General features: G+C 41.3%; 1 protein-coding gene across 6 annotated transcripts in view; it reads left to right on the top strand.

Moving 5' to 3' along the window:
• Positions 1–21,906, top strand: part of PTPRM (protein tyrosine phosphatase receptor type M) — an 839,861-nt gene that overhangs the window by 804,630 nt on the left and 13,325 nt on the right. For all 6 annotated transcript variants that reach the window (XM_036244603.1, XM_036244601.1, XM_036244600.1 and 3 more), the window contains 8 exons: positions 1,020–1,136; positions 5,604–5,758; positions 6,021–6,156; positions 7,891–8,040; positions 8,787–8,960; positions 10,272–10,403; positions 15,960–16,085; positions 18,150–18,313. In XM_036244603.1, coding sequence (XP_036100496.1) covers positions 1,020–1,136; positions 5,604–5,758; positions 6,021–6,156; positions 7,891–8,040; positions 8,787–8,960; positions 10,272–10,403; positions 15,960–16,085; positions 18,150–18,313 — 1,154 coding nt within the window. The remainder of the gene's footprint in view (positions 1–1,019; positions 1,137–5,603; positions 5,759–6,020; positions 6,157–7,890; positions 8,041–8,786; positions 8,961–10,271; positions 10,404–15,959; positions 16,086–18,149; positions 18,314–21,906) is intronic.

Here is a 21,906-nt window from a genome sequence, read left to right as displayed (position 1 = left end):
GAAGGAATCACTGGTTTTGTGCCTGGGTAACTGGGGAAACTGTGATGTCATTAACATAGGGACTTGGGGGAGAGCTGTTGATGTGGGTCACAGAATTCTCTTTTTAGGCATATTGCTTTTGAGGTGCTGGCAGAACCTCCAAGGGAGATGCCCACAAAAGAAGTTAGAAATCAAGTTCAGCACTTGGAGAAATAGGGCCAGAGGTACAGAAGTTTATTCTGGAGACTTGACAGGAGTGGATGAAGGTGCCAGGAAATGAAGACAGAGCAGCAGAGGCTAAAACAGAGTCCTGAGGACAGCTCCATGGCCCTTCCCAGCCTCCTCCTGCTTGTCCTCATCCCAAGCTTTTGCTAGAGTCTGCAGGAGCTACAGGACAAAAAAGTCCACCAGGAGGAGCCAAGTATAACAAATGTTTCCCACCTGAAAAATTCTTAGATTAAAGGCTTCCAGTAATATGGAAAGACTCTTCATATTTTGCCAAGTTTTATATATTGACTTTACTTCGATTAAAATGAATCTGTAATTCTAATTTAGGAAAACCACATAGCTACTTCCTTTTTCAGAAAAAACAAAAAACTCTAATCTTACTGTTGGTTTTGATTTCCTGCTCACGCCTTCTCAAAAATGTTCAATCAATTCCTGAAACTAGAAGGAATTTAAAATTCAGAGGAGCTAAAATATTGCAAACTACCTTTTATAGTTTATTTTTCTAGGCCATTCCCTGAGTAGAGATAAACAGGAAATGAATGGTTACTGTAACTGGGATATTTGCAGTATAAATACAATTTGTTAAGTTTAGACCATTTTCTTAGGCCTCACTCCTTACATAACTCAGATTTTGTCTTTTTCTGGGAGAGAAGAGAGCATACAAGATCTAAAAAGGTAAAACTTGCTCTGTAGTGTGCAGCTTAACTTCTGTTTTTGTGTGCAAATTTATCTTGTAAATCATACTGTGAACCCATCATTTGGGGAATTAAAAGAAAAACCTAAACCCTTTATTTCCTTTGTGTTTTCTAAAGGTCAAATGCTGCAAATACTGGCCAGACGACACAGAGATATATAAAGACATTAAAGTTACGCTAATAGAAACAGAACTGCTGGCAGAATATGTGATAAGAACATTTGCTGTTGAAAAGGTAAGTCTTCACACTACATACTTTGAAAAGCCATGGTCAGACTTGGTGGTACCAGCTTTAGTAACTTACTGGGGTAATTTTCACATGGTCGCACCTGAATGCAGGTAGGTTCAGCTAGTAATTTCTCAAGATTGCATCTCGCCCTCTGATTCTATAACAGCTCGGTTTCATCTTTGAAGTAAATCATTCCCATTTCATAAGAGTCTATATTTTGCAACTAAACCAGAAGATAATGCCTACCTGTCTATTTCCTTTTTCTTTTTAACCTGGTTAATAATGTTCAGCCCATCTCTCTTCATTCCCAGACAGTTTGATAAATGGCATCTATGTTGTATGTCCATATGGGTTTCCCGTAGTCAGTTAGTATCAGTGTTGACCCAGGTCCTAACTCCTCCTGGAATCTCTCTACTTTCTGAGGCTTCTCAGGCCTCTGGTTTCGTATGGACTGACGGATTTTCCAGGTAGAAGTGACTTACCTGGAAACATAAGATACTCTTGCATGAACCAACACCATCATTCATACTCACTCCCATACTGGTGTCAGCCTCTCGTCCTTGCTGGCGTTGGGTCGTGAATGCTCTGCTTTGGCTCTCCTCTGCCTCATCCCATGTGCATGGATGGGGCTTCTTCTCTGGGAAACACTTAGGGCATAACAGGGAATGTCCTTATTCCCCTCTTTCTGTTGACATAGGGAGGGGCCGGAAGTGAAGCAAACTGCAGTCCATCCAGAGAAGTGTCGCAGGTAGGCTGTGGGGAAAGTGGAGGTGACGTGGCCGAGAAACACTCTGCCTTCCAGTCCTCATCTTGCCTTCCGTGAAGGGGACACATGCTTTTGTGTCTGAGGTCCACAGACTTTTTGTCAAAAGCTGATTCTCCAGAACTGAGCTCCACACTGGTCCACTGGATGTAGCAATTTTGTTGTGCATTTGTTCAATGAAAGCTTGTCCTTCGAGGGCCTGGGCTGTCATGAACTGCTGGCAGTTGGCTCTTGGCCTTCTCTGCTCTATATCCGCACTGCATCTAAGGGTACTTGCCCATCCCCATGTATCCCTTCTGTGCTCTCTCCCACCTCCACCCCCTCCCCAGAAATAAGTGCATTTTGGAAATTAGTAAGTCCAGTTTTAGGAAATCAAGGAAATTTCTGCATCTGCTTATTGGCTAATTTACCCTTATGTTTTGAACTACCTACCTTGGGTTTCAAATCCATGTTTGATATAGAATCACAAGGTTGAAAAGATTTTATTTTAATCTGCTTCTCCTATTTTTTTTTAGCCTGTCATTTTTAATAAGCAGGCAGGAGGCTTGGGAAGTTCAAAGCATGTGGAGTTCTAGTTGCCTCAATTCTTCAAGTTCTGAACCTCACACTTTGATGTCAGTTGTTTTTTTCCCCCCTTCTTAGCAGGTTGTAGGGTGGTGATATGGAGGATTCTGTATGGCTCTTGGCAAGAGCACTCATGAATAACTACATTAAAACAGTGATAAAAGACCCTCAATATTTTTTTCTTAAAAAAAATAAAATCATCCAAAAGCCATTACTTAAACATGGAGTTCTTTGAACAGTAGTTAGCTCTCTATGCTGAAAATGCATCTCTGATGCTAAAGGAAGGGTTTGTTTCTCTGCTCTTTCTTAACCTCTTGTTATACTCTCCTACATCCCCAGTTACACAGAAATGTTTGAGAAATACCCAGTGATTGTAGTCGCCAGACAACTAGTGAAGAGCTGGTGGAAGGAAAGGAGGAAGAGCTTATTCTTGCATTTGAGGAAATCAAAATGACCTGTTAGTGATTTTCCACCTGGGCAACTGGAAACTTTAAGGAAAACAAATCATTAGCACTTCCGTGAGCACTTCTTATAGGTTTTAAACTTTCTCATTAGAAGGGGGAAAAAACAGCTGAGCATATACTGTAAGAGTCCTGCAGTTCCGATTCTATTTTGAGAGTTGTTGCATCAAGGGACTTAAGGTGAAGAATGGATTTGGGCTCCACTCTGCAAAACAAGCAGACTCGTTGCACTTTGAAACTGCTAAAGTCCTGTTTTGCACAGGATTGTCATCTTTTCTTTTCCATGTAGCAGATGACACAAAGCTAAACGATGTCAGATGAGGTATAGTGTCCATTGTGTCCAGAGGAAGACAGCCCACAAGTCTCCATGGTCTAGGCTGTCTGGCGCATCTTTCCCACTCTCTCCTGACTGAACGGAAGTTGACAATGGCCACCAAATTTTCTCCACCTAGGGGATGTTTGGGATTCCAAGAAGACAGTGGGAATGTGAACCATCTGTCTCAAAGACAAAGCATGCACTTAATGATTTATTCATTCCACAGATACTTATTAAGTACACACTTTGTTCTAGGCACTGTAGTGTGTCTTGGGTTCTTCTTTCCCTCTAAATTACATGGGGAAGTGAAGTGAATATTACCTTTTTATATTGCATTAATACTAGTTATAATGAAAAATAAACAAAAAACATAATTATATCAAATTGGGAAGTATTTGTGCTGTGATCACTAATCACATTTATGATTTTGCCCCCCCCCCCAAAATTGAATTGGCTCAGAAGCAATTTTCTTTGCTAATCTTGAACATATAAGAAGGTGGATGTTTATTCTGGGAAAAGGTTTTCTGCATCCCAGAAACTGCTCAGAAAGTGAGTCTTAAAGATACTGCTTGGGGGCCTATCTCATGATGGATGGAGTTTCGGACTTGGGGATGCTGGAGCTGGAATCTAGCAGAACTAGAAGGGGAAGTTCTCAAAAGAAAAATTTTTTTTAAAACAACAGTATATGGGGGGAAATGCCCTTTGGTGGTCTTTGGAATAAATGAATATGTATTATAGGCTTCCTCACTGCATGGGACCACCACTGGCCAGGTCATTAGACATAAAGCCAGGGGAACTCTCTAGGGGTTTGCAGGGTAACCCAGCTCAACCCTTGGTCTTCTAATGGAGTCTTTGGGACTAGCCAGATGTGGCATGGTGTCAGTGATAAGAAATGTGAACTTCTAACCACCTTGTGATGTTACTCTGGGGTCACAGAGCATATTTAGCAGATAACAGTGTTGATTTTTATTTGTGACTCCCAGAGAACTTAATTTCTTAATACTTATACTCCATTAAAGAATAACATGGAAGAATAGCATGATTTCTGAAGAGTAATGAAGCCTCAACATTTGTGAGTTATTAAACTAAGACATATTAATACACTATAGCAAACAAGTCTTATCTTAATTCATCTATAATTGTTAGCTTCTTCCATTCTTCCAAAGCACATAAAATTTTGAATTTCTTCTTTGCTCACTAAATATGTGTGAACAATTTATCTTAAGATAAATAAAACCAAACCCAGGGACTAACACAGAAATGGTGTCAGTAAACAGTCATAAAATGAGAGAAGGGAGAAAATTAAATTTTATCTCAAATTTGCATCCAGCCTTGATTCTGTAAGTAATTGTTGTTTCCAAAACAGACTTTAGCTTTAAGACACAGTCTTAATACATAGGCTCATAGTTAGGAAAGAACAAAACAAACAAACAAACAAACAAAAATGATGGATATAAATCAACTTAAATATTCTCAAAACCAGAGTAACTTTTAAAAACAAACCTTAACGTCTCTTTTATTCTGCCTTCCCTTCATGTTAATGGCAGGCAACTCTCCCACTTCAACTTTCTAATCCAACACAGACTTCCAGGGAAACTTAATTTCCATGGTATATATTTGCTTGCATGCCTGTTTCCCACAAGCCGACTGTGACAACTTCTTGAACACTGGAGGTACTGTCTGAGCATCTCTATGGCTCCAGTGCCTGACATCATACCTAAAGGAGGCATTGCATTCACTCAGATGGTTACTGAATGGATTAAATATTTGCCTGAATTAAAAAGAGAAATCTAACAAAATGAGTTGCAAATGAAAATAGTTCTCTAGTCTGTGCAGTGGAAGTCATTCATTCTTCCAGTGGCATTCTCTGTGTGTCCACAGTGTGCACAGTACCTGAGACTGGGACACAGGAACCAGAACAAGGGGGAGAGAGAGCAAGGGTCTTGCATTTTAGTAGCTGACCTTTTGAGCACACAGATACCGTTTAATTCCTCAGGTTCCTGTTCTGTGCCTCTTCCTCTGTGAACTCACACCTCAGAGTAGGAGCTGAGTGATACACAAACTGTTAACTGAGTCTACTTTTTAGAAACAAATTTCAAGGAATCAAAGAGATCCATTCATTTGCTGGAATTTCCCTTGTCAATTAGCATTTTCCCCAAACATCACCTTGGCTTTCACCCCACAAATGTCTTCCTTCCTGTGATAGGGCTTTCAAAGTGTGTATGAAATCTAAGAATGATGTTCTTTCCAACAATTCAGTTTCTGTCCCTAGGCTCACTGACTGCTGAGGGGTTCCGGATGCTCTCCTGGTTGCTCATCATGTATTTTCCTTTGTTCTCTTCCTGCAACGTGCTGACTGATAATGGCAGAGGGGTGTTCATGAAATCCGAGAGATCAGACAGTTTCACTTCACGGGCTGGCCAGATCACGGGGTTCCTTACCATGCCACAGGGCTGCTGGGATTCGTCCGGCAGGTCAAATCCAAGAGCCCACCCAACGCAGGCCCATTGGTGGTGCACTGCAGGTAAGTAGCATGCCCAGAGCCTCTGGAAGGAGGCACAGTGGGCAATGGGTGTGGGTTTCCTTTGGGTGGTGAAAATGCTTTGGAACCCAATAGAGGTGCTAGTTGCACACCATGGTGACGGTATGAAATGCCACTGAATTGTACACTTTAAATGGTTTCATTTTATGCAGTGTGAATTTCACCATAGTAAGATTTTTTGTTTAAAGAAGCTGTAGCACAGGAGTCCTTTTGCCTTCTCTAATAGACATCTCTCTCCATTCAGTGCTGGTGCCGGGAGGACCGGCTGTTTCATCGTCATCGACATCATGTTGGACATGGCGGAGAGGGAAGGGGTGGTGGACATCTATAACTGTGTCAGGGAGCTGCGGTCACGGAGGGTGAACATGGTGCAAACGGAGGTACTGCACTCCCTGTCAGTCCCCTTCAGTTCTTGGTCTGGTCCCCAGGGCCTCTCCTGCACTCTTCTACCCCCCAGAGCCAAGAGGAAAAGAAACACTGGCAACTGTCTTTCCAAAACTTCCTAAAAGGAAAAATGATACACCTGGCAGTCTCTCTTTCCTTCTTCCTTTTTTTTTTTTTTCCTTTCATAAACAACAAAGGCCATGAGTCTCCTAGGTAACAGAATTTGTAGCCATGAGCCTAAATCTGCATGTGCTTCTATGTCAAGGAGCCCAGTAGAGCCTCGACATTAAGGCTCTGGGTTTCCAATACCATTCACTTTTGTTATGTCTTTCAAACAAGCTGGTAACCAGAGCAAGACCACTCCTGAGAAGAGCCAAGCATTGTCAAGTGGCTCAAGAGTAATGTCTGTACATTTTGTTCTCCTGGTCCCTAAAAGTTCTGCCCAGTGGCCTGGCATCATGGAAATTTGCCCATTTTTTGAAGCACTCTGTACCAACTAGGACCTCTATCAGCTAGAATTCAAGGTGTATCCAAAATTTAAGCTTTTGCGGATAAGTATTATATCCTGCCTAGGTAACTCATATGTTTACTAATATTTGATTGTTTTAAATAAGCATTACACCCACCACCTGGAAAATGATTCCTGAAGTAGAAGAACAAAAAAGAATTCATTAGGTTTAATTATGCATAAAGTTTATACAAGCCACTGGGAAACCTAATTCTTTCTTTCTTCTTTTCTTTTCTTTTCTTTTCTTTCTCCCTCTCTCTCTCTCTCTCTCTCTCTCTCTCTCTCTCTCTCTCTCTCTCAGCAGCAAAGGAAAATAGGAAAAACTGTCAATACTACTCTCATGGTCTTTTTCTCTTTAGAATAGGAATTCTTGTTTTAAAGATGATAATAATGTATTTTTAATATACTTTACAGTTGATCACTGTTGCCTCATCCACACTCTCACTTGATCCTCTTTTTTGAGTGATGTTTAATAGAGGTGAGCTGGGGGTTGTGGGTTCCATCCCCAGTAGGGGGCATGCAGGAGGCAGCCAATCATTGTTTCTCACATCCATGTTTCTATCTTTCCCTTCTTCTTTCTCTAAAAAAAAAATCAATAAAAACATATTTTTAAGTAAGTCAATAGTAAATATGGTAAAACTTTAGTAAGTAATTGTAGGGAAAATTAGTGCAATTCTGAATTAGAGGACCCATTTTTAAACTGTGGACTTATTGTACATACAAACAAGAACCCTTCTCTGGACACATAAGGACTGTTTTAATTATCACATTAATTAGTTTCAAAATAAATAGTTCTAAGTGCTCAGAACTGTTATTTCCACTGCGATGTCAAGTTTCCCTGGACCTTCTTTGCATTATTAATTTATAGACAGATAAGATTCTGCTCATTTCCTCATCTGAAATATTGAGTTTCAAACTCATGGGATCAGAATTACAGAAGTATTTTAGCCATAGTTACTCTAGCATTACAGTGCTTGATCTAGAGTTTATTAGTGTCTGATTGATTTTAATCAGTCCCCTATCAACGCATGGCCATTCAGCACACGCAGCTGTGCCACATGGGTGATGCCCTCCCACCTGCAGTCAGGTCCACACACTGGATTTCTCTCTCTCAGAACAGTGTCTTGTTTTCTTGACCATGTGGGGCTGTCTTCCCTCGTTCTCTAGATCTCTCAGTTACCCTGGTTTCTCCGTGACTAACTAGTCCCATCTGCTTCACCAGGAGCAGTATGTGTTTATCCATGATGCCATCCTAGAAGCCTGTCTTTGTGGAGACACCTCCATCCCTGCTTCCCAAGTTAGGTCTCTGTATTATGACATGAACAAACTGGATCCACAGACAAATTCAAGCCAGATTAAAGAGGAATTCCGGGTAAGTCGTGCTAAAGGGAGAGGCGAGCAGCGGTGACTTTGCTCCTCAAGAAACATATCCAAGTCAGATCTTGAACCATTGAGGCAACACAGGGTTCTTCAACCTCAGTAATATTCATATTTGGGGCTGGACAGTTCTTTGCTGTGGACACTGTCCTGTAGGATGTTAAGCCGCATCCCTGGCCTCTACCAGCTGGGTGCCAGAAGACCGCCACCACATCAGTTGTGACGACCAAAAATGTGTGCAGATATTGCCCATGTTCCATGGGGGCAAAGTTATCCAGTTGAGAACCACTGGTCTAGCAATGCCATTTCCCCACTTCAAAAGCAGACACCAGGCAGTCCCATAATGCCACATGGGTACAGCCAAAACAAGCAAGATCCATTCAGAGTCCTTGCTAGGCAGGTGTTCCTCATGCTCACATTCGGTCTGAATGTACCTGGCTCTAGACCAAACTGTACCCAACTTCCTCCTCCCAAGTGCCCAGATGTCTGGCCCTAGTTGGGCTTAATGGCCCTAATCCTACAGAGCCACAGCGACCCTTATGTCTGTTGGGCACTGTCTGGAAAAAAATCTTTAGGAGAGGAAAGAGGAATAAAAATGCGACTGTATAAGTGGGGCAGTGGAGGAGGTGGAAGAGGGGACCACCTTGTACTTAGCTGCAGGAAATGACTATGCTGATGTCTGAATAGGGACACTGTGCTGTCCACTGTTCTCTTCCCCCATGTGTCTGTTTTGTCCGGTAGACCCTGAACATGGTAACGCCAACACTGCGTGTGGAAGACTGTAGCATCGCCCTTCTGCCCCGGAACCATGAGAAGAACCGGTGCATGGACATCCTGCCCCCCGATCGCTGCCTGCCCTTCCTCATCACCATCGATGGGGAGAGTAGCAACTACATCAACGCTGCCCTCATGGACGTAAGCCACTCACCTTCCCTCAGACGAAACAGGAAGAGTCTTCTCATGGGGGAGCAGCTGGGAAGATGACCAAACATGGCCTGGGGCTTCTCCTTTGACTCATCTGCCCTTGCTTTTTGGGGTTTTTAAAAACAGAAACTGTTTTTTCAGCAATGTGCATTTCAGATTCCAATAGGTTCTTGTATCAGCACCAACATTCTCGGTCTCTCAGAAACCACTAGTCCTAAAGTACTGACAAATGAAACATGTCCCATTTACTGTCTGAGCACTTAAACTCTTAACCTGATGGCCAGAGAGCAAGAGGCAGCTATTAGGGCACTGAGGCAGTGAGGTGGGATAATATAGTTTGCAGCATTATTTCATGCCCTTCCTTCCTAGTTTAGGCAGTAATTAACATGGGGGAAAATTGCCTGTCAGTGTAGATAGTACACAATTCATTACTTCCTGTCAGTCTGTGTACTTCTGACTGAATGAACACTTGCTATTCAATTGATGGGGAAAGTGAATGGATATTTTTAGTGCTAATATAGAAATTTTAATTCTATGGGTGTGATATCAGTAATAGCGTACTTAAACTTGTTTGAGGCTCTCCAGAGCTATAACAAGCATGTGTGTCCTTTTATGGCAAAAATAACTAACACCATCACATATACAAATGACAAGGGAAGATTTTTAGGAAAAGCAGAACTATTTTAATTATACATATTTTTTAAATTAAAGTTTTCTATATTAAAAAATTATGAAAATCCAACTTTACGATATTTATAAGAGAATTTACTAAAAGGAAAGGATACTAGAATTTAAAGAAAAAAAAAACAGAAAAATATGGTCACATACTAACTAGAAGAAGGTGAAAGTAGCATTATATTGAACAGCTGAATACATCTAGTGTCAGCCTAGGAGCAAAACATTTCAGTGCTACCCACAAAGATATTCCTATTAGTTACTGATGAGAAAGAGTTAATTTTTTTTTTTTAATGCTTTGAGATCTAAATCACATGCCCTAGACAAAAGCTTATTCCTCAGAACAAAAAAAATCTGTATAAGGTCAATATTGTTTTTCTACCAGATGTAAGTAAAAATTTCATGAGATGTTATTGTTTTCTTAGTGTCAAACTGAGAATATTTATCATGACCATTCTGCAGATAAGTTTATATTTAGTCTATTTGGCATTGACAATACTGATAGAATTCAATCATTGCTAAGTACCTTCAGTGTTTTATGTCACAAATTTATATATATGCAAAATAACATTAGCTTCTTCCCTTCCTATTTCCTGGTATATCTGGATCTTTCTTGTGTGTTTGCAGAGCTATAAGCAGCCTTCAGCTTTTATAGTCACCCAGCATCCTTTGCCAAACACAGTGAAGGACTTCTGGAGACTGGTCCTGGATTATCACTGCACGTCTGTAGTTATGCTAAACGACGTGGATCCGGCCCAGGTGAGACTCGTGAGTTACTGCAGCCAGGGCTCGTGCCCAGGGGTAAATCTGTGTTTGCTTTGTTTACACATTGAAAAGTGTGGCCTCCAGTGCCAGGTCACAAATGCCAGGCGAGGATTGAGAACTGAAGATGTTGAAACATGAATGTTAAAAATCAGATGGAATTGGGGATTGGGGCATAAAGTCGTCTGAAACCAAAAAGCAGGCTGGAAGTATAGATGGTGGAAGTGAGAGGGCAGGACAGGGTCAGATAGGATGGAAATACTGACGAGGGAGATACACGGTAATGGGCAGAGTCAGCTGACAGGGACATGGACGTGGCAAAGCTGAAATCAGAGCAAGCAAATCAAAGCTGTGAAGAACATCAGCGTCTAATCCAGCTTCTTATGCCATCAGGGATACTGTCATGGGGTGACAGTGAAGACCAACAGGTGATTTTAAGAGACAGCAATTAGTTTTGTCAACTCTTTGATAAAGATATTAAAACGAAATAAAACTGAGACTTGAAGATAAGAGAATCTCAGAATGACAAATGGATCTTTTTCATAGCTCCTCTTCTTAGACATAAAAAGAGATAGAATGGACAGTAATGACTCGATATTAGTAATGGGGTTTAAAACATTTTCTTAAAGAGACTTGTCAGGCGAGCTCTAGCACAGTGGCCCTTTAGGAGCTGAATTTATTGCCTTAGGGTTCGGCTGTACCAGTCACAGGCTTATCTATCATGACAATTATGCTAAGTTTGAACTAGTGGTTTTAAGAATAAACTTGTTCTGGAACTGAATTCATTTGCAATCTAGTAGAGACAAATTCTTTAAAAAAAAAAAAAAAAAAAAAAAGGCCTGTGGTATTTTAGCCTCCAAAATGGATAAGATTTTTTCTTCCTAAAATTCACTTTATTGCCATCAGTCTGCCATAAATGGCATGGACATTCACATTAATTCTGTAGTATTTTTAATTATGTTTGAGGCACTACATTATATTGTTAAGGCTCTAGCCTGAAAGTTAGTTAATGAAATAATAGTGATAATCCTTGTCCTCATCTAGTCCCTTTTGCTTAAGAAGCTTAAATGTTTTAGAAGTCTTCCACATTGATCCTCTCCAAAGGTAGATTGCAGCCATTTATAAAGACAAGCAGACACCACAGCTCGGAAAGCTTCAAAGACACAACTCAAAATAGAACCAAGGATCCTGGTTTTCTAACTCCAAATATCCAAGGTTAAATTTCACTAATTCAAGATTCCTTAGTCATAGACAGTTATAGAATAAGGGACTTGTTACCTCTTCAGTGTCATTCTTTTTCCCCTAATGTGAATCCTGAAATGTAGTGATATACTGTTGTGTTTATATTAGTGAGCCAGATGTTAGTGATTCCTGTGTGTTCTTCTTGAAGAAAAACAATGTTTGAATTCTAAAGCTGCATTCTAAACCCAAACTGGAATCAAACAATCCTTGCCTGGCCAGTGGTAGGAGACACAGAGACTGCAATTCTGTTCAGCAGACAGAGCTGATTTTCAGAGTGAGAGAAAGAGGCTCCTGGGAGCCAGTCTTTTAGAGAACACTAAACTGAGCATTTGAACTCAAAGGCTCTGCAGTTGTACAAGAATAGCACTCAACTATTTTAAGTATTTATAGGTCCAGTTCGTGGTTGTGTTATACACCATTTAAGCCATTTTCTACATGGTTTACTTGAGCAGAGTGCAGAATGCAGTGTGCCGAGACCCAAGTGCCAGCCGAGCCATTCATATTTCTTTGGTGTAAGTGACAAGCTTTTGATCAGGGCTTGAACTGAGAGAGCAAGCAAAAAGCAAAGCTAGCTCAGTCAGGAGTAAAGTGGGCAGAACAGTTCAAATGTGCATGTTCAGACTTTTATTACCAACTCAGCTTCCCACCACAGTGCCTATTAATTTTAGCAGTGGGTATACTTGGATAGCAAAAAGAAAATAAATATTAGCATGCAATAATTTGGTATGGCAATTTTATACCTTGTCATCAGGAAGTGTTGGTGATGAAGGAAAAATTTCATGAAAGTGTTATGTAAAAATAAATTAATACCCAATCAAGATGGTGGTATAGGGAAACTCAAATCCTCCCACAACCACATCAAAAATACAATTAAGCTGCAGAACAATCATCATTCAGGACCACCTGAAATCTAGCTCAACAGAAGTCCTACAACTAAGGATATAAAGAAGAAGCCACATTGAGACTGGTAGGAGGGGCAGAGATGTGGAGGGGGCTTGTCCTCACACCCAAATGTGATGGATAAAAATATTTTGGCTGCAGAGATCCCCCTTGAGGAGCGAGTGGTTCCAGCCCCACACCAGGCCCCCCAGCCCAGAGCTCCAATGCCAGGAAGAGAAGGTCTTATAACTTCTGGCTGTAAAAACCAGTAGGGATTGTGGCTGAGTGAAAAGGAGTGCTTATGGAGTCCCAGGCAGTTCCTCTCAAAGGACCCGCACACTGTCTTACTCAGACTAACTTCCCCTGAGCTCCAGTTGCTTGGTCAGCAGCTTTAAAGGCACAAGAGACGTAAGGGGAGGAACTGAATCGTCTGGCATCAGAGTAAGAGTTGGAGGGGCAGCTTTCTTCCAGATAGAAGTGCTGGGAGAGGACACTGTTCCTTTTCTGAGCACTTCCCCCACAGAGCCAGCAGGCAGGTGCCATATCTGAGTCTCCATCCACCTGGCTATCATGGTTCATCATACCCTAGTGAGTCCCTTAGGCCCCACCCCACCAACTTGCAGGCCCATCCAAGCTGTTTCCAGTGGATTTTCCATGCGAATGGCCTGTCTTAGTCCATGCTTCAGACTTTTCTAAAATCTCTCAAACAAGAAGCATCTGGCCTCAGCATGCCATGCCCTGTGCCTTACTGAGTGGCCCCAGGCCAGGCACTATCAGCAGCTGGGCTTGGTTTTCAGTTTGGCCTCTCCTGGTCACCTCCAAGACCAGCATGGGTGGCAGCCATCTGCAGATCACTTTGTGGCTCATGCCAGGTGGCCCAAGTAGAACACAGGCAATGGCTGACCTTAGCCTGCACCTCCTGGGAAATAAACAGAATGGAAGCAATCAATCTACTAGATGCAGAGTTCAAAACACTGGTTATAAGGATGCTCAGTGAACTTAGAAGAAGAAGAATTGAACTTAAAGAGAATTTCAACAGCATAAAGCAAGACATGAAAACCATAAAAATCAAGTCTGAAATGAAGGATACAGCAACTGAAATGAAGAACGATTTATAGAGAATCAACAGTAGAGTAAATGAAACTGGAAACCAAAACAGTGATTTGTAATATAAGAAAGCAAAAAGCACCCAATTAGAACAGCAAAAAAAATCCAAAAAATTGAGGATAGTGTAAGGAGCCTCTGGGATGACTTCAAGTATACCAACATTTGCATCATGAGGGTACTGGAGGAGAAGAGAGAGGGCAAGAAATTGAAAATCTATTTTAAAAAATAATGATGGAAAGCTTCCCTGACCTGGTGAAAGAAATAGACATACAAGTCCAGGAAGTACAGAAAGTCCCAAACAAGGTGAATCCAAAGAGGCCCACACCAAAAAAAAACATCATAATTAAAATGCCAATGTTTAAAGAAAAAGAGAGAATCTTAAAAGCAGCAAGAGAAGAGCAATTAGTTACCTACAAGGAAGCTCCCATAAGACTGTCAGATAATTTCTCAACAGAAACTTTGCAGGCCAGAAAGGGAGTGGCAAGAAATATTCAAAGTGATGAAAAGCAAGGACCTACAACCAAGATTATTCTACCCAGCAAAGCTATCATTTAGAATTGAAAGACATATAAAGAGCTTCCTAGACAAGAAAAAGTTAAAGATGTTCATCACCACCAAACCAGTATTACATTAAATATTAAAGGGTCTTCTTAAAGATGAAGGAGAAGGAAGAAAGAAAAAATAGGGGGTTAGGGTTGAGAATGATAGAATGCAATAAATACTATCAACAATTGAATCTAAAAACAAAATAAATAAGCAGAACAAAAACAGACTCATAGATACAGAGAACATTTTGATGGTTGCCAGATGGGAGGGGGTTGCGGAGTTAGGTGGAAAAGGTGAAGGGACTAAGAAGTAAAAATTGGTAGTTACAGAATAGTCATAGGATGTAAGGAATACAGTCAATAAAATTCTAATAACTATGTATGGTGTCAAATGGGTAGGAGATTTAGTTAGATGATCACTTAGTATGTTATACAATGTCTAATCACTGGAACTAAAAATAAATAAATGTAATTTCTAAAATACCATTAAGAAAGTACCCTTAGTTATCCTACCTTCATTCTTGATCATAAAGTCCATATTTCTAACTCCTTTATAATAGAGAGAGGAAGATTGCTCTTTAGGTTGACCTACTGTTAACTGAAAACTATCTTGAAATCTTGCATATAAATCAACCTTTGCAACCTTTCACAATGAGATTTTAGAAACTTTGGAAAATAAAAATCATTAAAAAGGAAATTCAACTAGTGGATTCTCCTGTTGTGGTGCATCATTCTGTTTAAAATGAGGTGATATGTTTTTCCTCTGTTCTAGCCCCAATAGAAACTGGTTATAAAGTAATGAAGTAGTTCATTTTTTGCCTCACCACAGCTATTTTTGTCTCAGGTAAATCAGAAAGATAAAAGTTATACGATACTCCCCAAGTGTCACTGGAATATCAAGTCCCAAAAGAAGTTTAATTTCCAACTTTAAATGCCTATTAGGGTCTTAGGGCTTTAGTAATGATTTGTAAAAAGAAAAGATCTTGGGTTTTCTGTCACCTGTCTCCAAATTTAGTATTTCTGTGGGGTGGTGGCAAATGAAGATGCCTGTTTCATAAACCCATGCCCAGCTGCACTTCTCCCGCATTGAGTTGTGCATCACGTCCTATTCATGCAAAAGTTCTAATATCCTACTATCACCAATACCTAGAGTGTGAGACACTAGGAAATTGTGTTTTTTATTAAAGCCACCTCCAGGTAAGACAGTAAAACATTTCCTCTTATTACACCAGGTTTTCTAGGACAGGGTTAGGAGGGTTCAGACCAGAGCATAAAAATGCAACCCAATGCTGTTATCAGTATCTTGTCACAACATAGCCCTATTCCCCAAAGTGCTTACAAATGACATAGCAAGACCAGGGGAGGAGGGAGATTTGGGTGTTTGCAGGTATGCGTGCCATCTTAAATATCTTAGCTATTGTAATGACAGCTAGTGGTGTCTCCTGTAAGAGTTCCTGTTAGCACGCGAAGGGAATCTTACAATGGGGTATATAAAGTAGCATCCACATGACCTCCTATGAAAGCAGAATTGCTGATGGCTTAACGATGCTTTCTGAGAAAATGAAAGGAAAATACTAGAAGAAGAACAGGTGGAGCTGAGGAATCGGCCAGCAAGAAAGTCCGCAAGTTTCCTTTGTTGAAGGAAAAGAGAGAAAGGAAAGAAAACTAAATGAATCAAGGAAGTTTAAGAAGTACTGAATGTCAATAGTGACCTTATCCAAACTGTTCAGAGTAAACTTATTCTTATAAATAACCTCACATTTCTTTGTTTTTAATTCAGTTGTGTCCACAGTACTGGCCAGAGAATGGAGTTCACAGACATGGCCCGATACAGGTGGAATTTGTTTCTGCCGATTTAGAAGAAGACATCATCAGCAGGATATTCCGCATTTATAATGCATCCAGAGTAAGACTCATGGCCAATGTCACTTATATTGTGTTTTAATTATTTTCTCATTTATTGACTATTTAGCGTGCACTCTGTGTCAGTCACTGTTCTAGGAGTATGGAATATATCAGTAAACAAAACAAAGCTCTCTGACCTTATAGAACTTACATTCTAATGGGAAGTGACAGACAATAAATAGTAGATATAACAGATATAATGAAATTTGTTAGAAATTGATAAATGCTGTAGAAAGAAAGCAGGAAGGTATAAGGTGCTAGGACATGAACAGGAGGGAGAGCAAGGCTCTGTCTTAAGTAGATGTGTAGTGTGAGCAAAGGCCAGATAGAAGTGAGGGAGCAGCCATCCAATGTTCCGTGGAGTCAGCTTTCCAGGCAGAAGTAATGGTCAATGCAAAGGCCCTGAGGTAGAGTTCCTGTAACAGCAAAGAGGATGATGTGGCTAAGGTCACCTAGAGGGAAAGGAGGGGCATGGGTTGGGGGGTGTCGGGGATCATGCAGGGCCACTGCAAGGATTTGGGCTTTTGCTCTTAAGGAAATAAGGAGCCATTTCAGGGTTTGAGTAGAAGAATCACATGATATAATTTACCTTTTAAAAGGAGCTCTCTGTCTTCTGTGTTGAGACTAGACTGTAAGAGAAGCCCATCAGGAGGCTATTATAACAATCCAGCTGAGAAATGACAATGGCAGGACAAAGATGGTAACAGTTGCAGAAAGTAAGAAATAGAGAGATTCTGGTATATTCTGACAGCAGAACCAATAGGATTTGCTGACAGGTTGGCTCCCAGGGAGCTGAGGATGACTCTCTAGATTTTGGTTCTGAGAACTAGAATGATAGACTTGATATAAACCAAGTTAGGAAAGACTGTGGGTGTAAACAGGACGGTTGGGAGGTGGGGGCAGTTACACGTGGAAGAAAGGGTCAGGAGTTCAATTTGAAACATGATAGGTTTGAGGTGACTGTTAGACACCTGAGTGGAAATATTGAGTCAACAGTTGAATCTATGAGGGTGAAATTCAGGACAGAGATCTAATTTGGAGATATGAACTGATGATTTACTGGAATATTTAAAGGCATGAAATCACCCGCCTGGTGTGGCTCAGTGATTGAGCGTCGACCCATGCACCAAGAGGTCACCAGTTTGATTCCCAGTCAGGCTACATGCCCAGATTGTGGGCCAAATCCCCAGTGAGGGGCATGTAGGAGGCGGCCAATCAATGTTCTCTCTCATCGATGTTTCTGTCTCTCTCTACCTCTCCCTTCCTCTCTCTCTAAAAATCAATAAAGAAAAAAAATATGTTTAAAGCCATGAAATCATCAAGTGAGAGACAAAAGAGAAAGGGACCAAAGGACTAAGCCTGGGGCTTCCATCAGCAGGAGGTCTGGGAAAAAGGGAGGCCGGGGCAGAGGGCAGAGTGGTGAGGGACAGTAACAGCCTGGTGAAAAGAGTGTGTCAATGAGAAAAGTGTGACCACCTGTGTCAAAGGCTGCTGGAGGCCACGGAAGATGTAGTGCAAATGACTTAGCCATGGCAGGATTAAAGCCTTTCCTCGTGCTTTCTGGAATACTGCAATTCTATTTAACTATGACTAAAGATTAATTAACTATTGATATCTTAGCAAGATTCACACCAATAAGCAAAACCATATTATACTCACAGGAAGTAGTGCAATCTATGTAACACTGAGTTCACAAACATCTCCTGATTATAATTTATCCTTTAACTTTAATTTACCTGTAATTAAAGTAAAGCCATTTTGCCATGGTCAAGGCTCATGTTGTGTGTTATTTTTCACTTGGCGTTTGCCAAATCATAAGCCTCTGCTTCACTTTTATTTGTCTGGTCTGTCACTTAAAACACCTGGTTTTTTATAACAGCTGGATATTAAAACTCATAACTCTCAGGCCAGTAGAAGCTTCTTTTGCTATTTATAGGCAAGCCTCGCCTTTAATACTGCCCTGCTTTGATGAGGAGACCAAGTAGGTGGATCAGCCCACTGGAATTCAATAGAGTAAATACTGCCTGTTTACTTTTCACTCCCCGATTATTGCCTGACTCTCTAGCCCCAAGATGGATATCGGATGGTGCAGCAATTCCAGTTCCTGGGCTGGCCGATGTACCGAGACACACCAGTATCCAAGCGCTCCTTCCTGAAGCTCATTCGCCAAGTGGACAAGTGGCAGGAGGAATACAACGGCGGTGAAGGCCGCACAGTCGTGCACTGCTTGTAAGTGTGAGGGCGCTCTGCGTCCGGGGTGACCCGACGGCCTCCTACTTCACTCTCCCTTGTTCACTACAAATGGAGAAGAAATAAATTCGTAGGTGTGGGTGGAAGGAGATTGTCCACTTAATGAGGGTTGGTTTGCTTTGAAGAAAACAAGATATGTACATTTTGATTTTGCATTTGGATGGACTGTGACTGCTATAAAAATAAGCCCTAATCTTGTGATTGGGACCCCCCTCCAAAGAAAACAACTCCTGGCTGGGCCCAGTGGGCTCCTGCCAGCTCTTGAGAGCCAATTATTAACATTTGGAGGGATTTTTTAAGCTGTTTAAATTCTCTAAACCAGCAGTTCTCAACCTGTGGGTCACAACGACCCCTTTGGGAGTCAAATGACCCTTCACAGCGGTCGCCTAAGACATAACAGTAGCAAAATTACAGTTATGAAGTAACAACGAAAATAGTTTTATGGTTAGGGGTCACCACAACATGAGGAACTGTATTAAAGTGTCGCAGCATTAGGAAGGTTGAAAACCAGTTTAGAGTCCAAACTGTTGGTAACTTGAGAAACCATCCACACTGAAAGTATCTACAGCACAGAAATCAGCCAATAGTAGTGTGATGCCTCCTGCCATCACACGAGTGCGTGATTCTATTTGAAATCGTGCCAGAGGCTTCAAAGGAACTCTCTTTTGCTTTGTGGTTTTTAAGAGAGGTTTTTGTTGTTTTGTTTCATTTTTGCCCTGGGAATGTGTATATTGGGAAGATTTGGTTACAGCCATTGTCTCCAAAGTGTGGTCTTCAGGCTACCAGTTTCAGCAGGTGCTGAAACGGGAGAACCTTTGCTACAGAGCAGTGACTCCCAACCTTAGCTGCTCATTGAGAGTCATTTGGGAAGTTGAATCTATGTCCTGGCCACACCCAAGCCCATTTAAATCAGAATCCTTGGGGTTGCGCTGACACATTGGTGTTTTCTTAACTCCTAGATGATTTCTGTGTTTGGCCAAGATGCAGAGCCACTGCAGAGACTTCCGTGCGTTTCGGAGAACTTTCACCAGCATTTTCTCATTGATGATGATAGGTAGCTAATCAGCCAGCTGGAATTGGCCTAATGGAGCAGGCAATTAGAAAGTCATGGCAGTTGGGGAAGATGTTAAAGAATTTGGGAAACTTAAAGTTTAAGCTTGTGTCTCTTTTCATTGGAGTGTCATTAGAAGTATACAATGAGATCTCTCCCAAATTGAAGAGACAATGAAGTTTTACTCTGAGCCCACTAACCCTAATTAAAATGATGGGCTTGGCTAAGGGCCTAGGTTACTCTCCAGTGGGTGCCTGTATCTCACGCTGTGCCACACCCCACTCAGGGTTCTAGGAAACCTTCTTGGCAGCCTAGAACTCTGCCCTGCCTCTCAGTACGTCAAAATGTGGCATGTCTTGCAGGAAACTGGTGGTCCCTTGGAAAGAATCTTATAGACCTACTCACACTTAACCTTAGTCCAGAGGTTCTAATCCTTTGACTCCTAAAAAGCTGTGGATAAACCTCTCCCCACCTTACTACTTTCCCATTCTTTTCATGGACCCGGTTCATTAAAACGTCTCTATGAAGAAAATTCCCAAAGGAATGATTAACAAGTCACATCCCCATTTTTATTTCTTTTAAGTCCAGATGTAACCTCTGATCAGAATAAGATCAGAGGGTCACCAATGTGAATTGATGCATTCCTGGCAAGGAAAATTGGCATGTTAGTTAAAGCAGGTATTATATCTATTAAGTTTTTTAAAAAAACAAAGTAGTTTGCAGACACCCATTTCTGTATCTGGAATCTGCCGGCACCTAGAAGTAGGAGTGTAATGCACGCTACCCAGTCTGATTGTAGCTTCCTTACAAGGGCCAGTGCTGAAACCCCAGGACTAAGTCACAGTGGGGGAAGTTGAGGGGACGAGCCTGATATAAGGATCCCTTACATCACTGTGCCTCGTAAAAACCTCCGACTATAATCTTCAGGACACAGCTGCTGTGGCCCTAGAACTAAGCAACTACACCACCTTTCCCTGCCACATCTAGAACAGAGGGCTGCTATTTAACTGTAGTGGAAGGTGGTGGCATCTGTTGTTTCTTTCCCTTCTTCTGGTGAGAAAACTTTGCTTTTTGGGGGAACCACTCTCCCCCATTATAAAGTCCTTGTGGTCCCTATGGGGCTGCCTCTTGCTCTCTGGAATCCGGGTGGCCATGAGACCCAGGCCTGATGAAAATGTTTATTGTTACTTAGCTTTACAAATGTAAATCTAAGATTTTTAGTTGTGAGAAACAGAGTTAGGTTGACTTGGCATCCTCCAGTGTGGGCTAGCAAAGAATGCTTTGACCCACAGCGGCTCCCTGCTCTTCGTCAAGGGGAGGACATCGATTCAGCGTAATGTAGTGCCACCTAATGGCTGTGGGCAGAGCATCCCTCCCAAGACAGACTGCCCCGTGCTGTGAACTAAATAGTTTCTTAAGCCACATATACTCACAATAAACAAATGAAGTATTTTGTTTTATACAAATCTTTTAGCTAATAAAAACTGAAGAAATGAAAGATATCACCATTTTCCAATCCTTGATGAAAATGGATTTAAACAATGGTCGCCAACAGCTGCTGAAAGCGTTAGGTGAAAAGCTAATGGAGGAAAAGCAGTGTGGTGTCAGTGCAAAGACAGAACAGACTGTGGGAGCAGAAGAGAACATCCAGGAACTGAGCCACCCCTCAGGGTCACCTGACTTACAGCAAGGAGCTCACAGAGACACAGCTGCTGCGGGGCAGCTATAAAAGATTGCCTACCCACCTGCGGTCCCTCCTCACACTGCGTACAGAAATCATTTCCAGATGGATTACAGACCAAAATGTGAAAAAGAAAACAAAGTTCTAGAAGAAAATCTTTATGACCATGAGGTAACCAGAGATGTGTTACACAAGACAAAGAACACTAGCCATGAAGAAAACTCTGATAAAATGGATTTTATTAAAGTTAAGTACTTCAGTTCACCTAAGACACCAATCAGAATGAAAAAGTAAGACAGAGCTGGTGGAGTTTTGAGATACATACACCTGGCACAGCAATCATAGCCAGAATACCTAAGAACTACAAGCCAACAGGAAAAAGACAGACAACCCAGTTGTTTGGGCATAACACTTGACAAGACCTTCATTAAAAGAAAAAAAAAAAGTCCAAGTAGCTAATAAGCATAGAACAGGTCCTCAGTACCATTAGTTGTCAGGAAACTACACTTTAAAATCAGGACTGGATGCCAGTGCATACTGAAATTTCGAAGACAAACAAATAGATGACAATACAAAGTGTTGGTGAAGCTGGGGAGAAACTGGAACTTCCATACCCTGCTGCTAGGAGATAAATATGCTACAGCCATTTTTTAACTGTTAACAGCATCTGCTAAAGCTAAATACAAATATATTCTCCAAGCTCTTCCACTCCCAGGCAAAAGACCACAAAAATGAGTCAAGTATGCACCCCGACACATGTTATATTATGAGATTTACTCATAATATCAGAAATTAGAAACAGCCCAAACATTCACCAGCTGTTAGAGAAATAAATTATAC

This window comes from Molossus molossus, unplaced genomic scaffold (genome assembly GCF_014108415.1).
Source record: "Molossus molossus isolate mMolMol1 unplaced genomic scaffold, mMolMol1.p scaffold_m16_p_6, whole genome shotgun sequence".
Classification (NCBI taxonomy): domain Eukaryota; kingdom Metazoa; phylum Chordata; class Mammalia; order Chiroptera; family Molossidae; genus Molossus; species Molossus molossus.
Note: the sequence above shows the minus strand (reverse complement) of the source record. Positions and strands in the feature narration are given on the sequence as shown.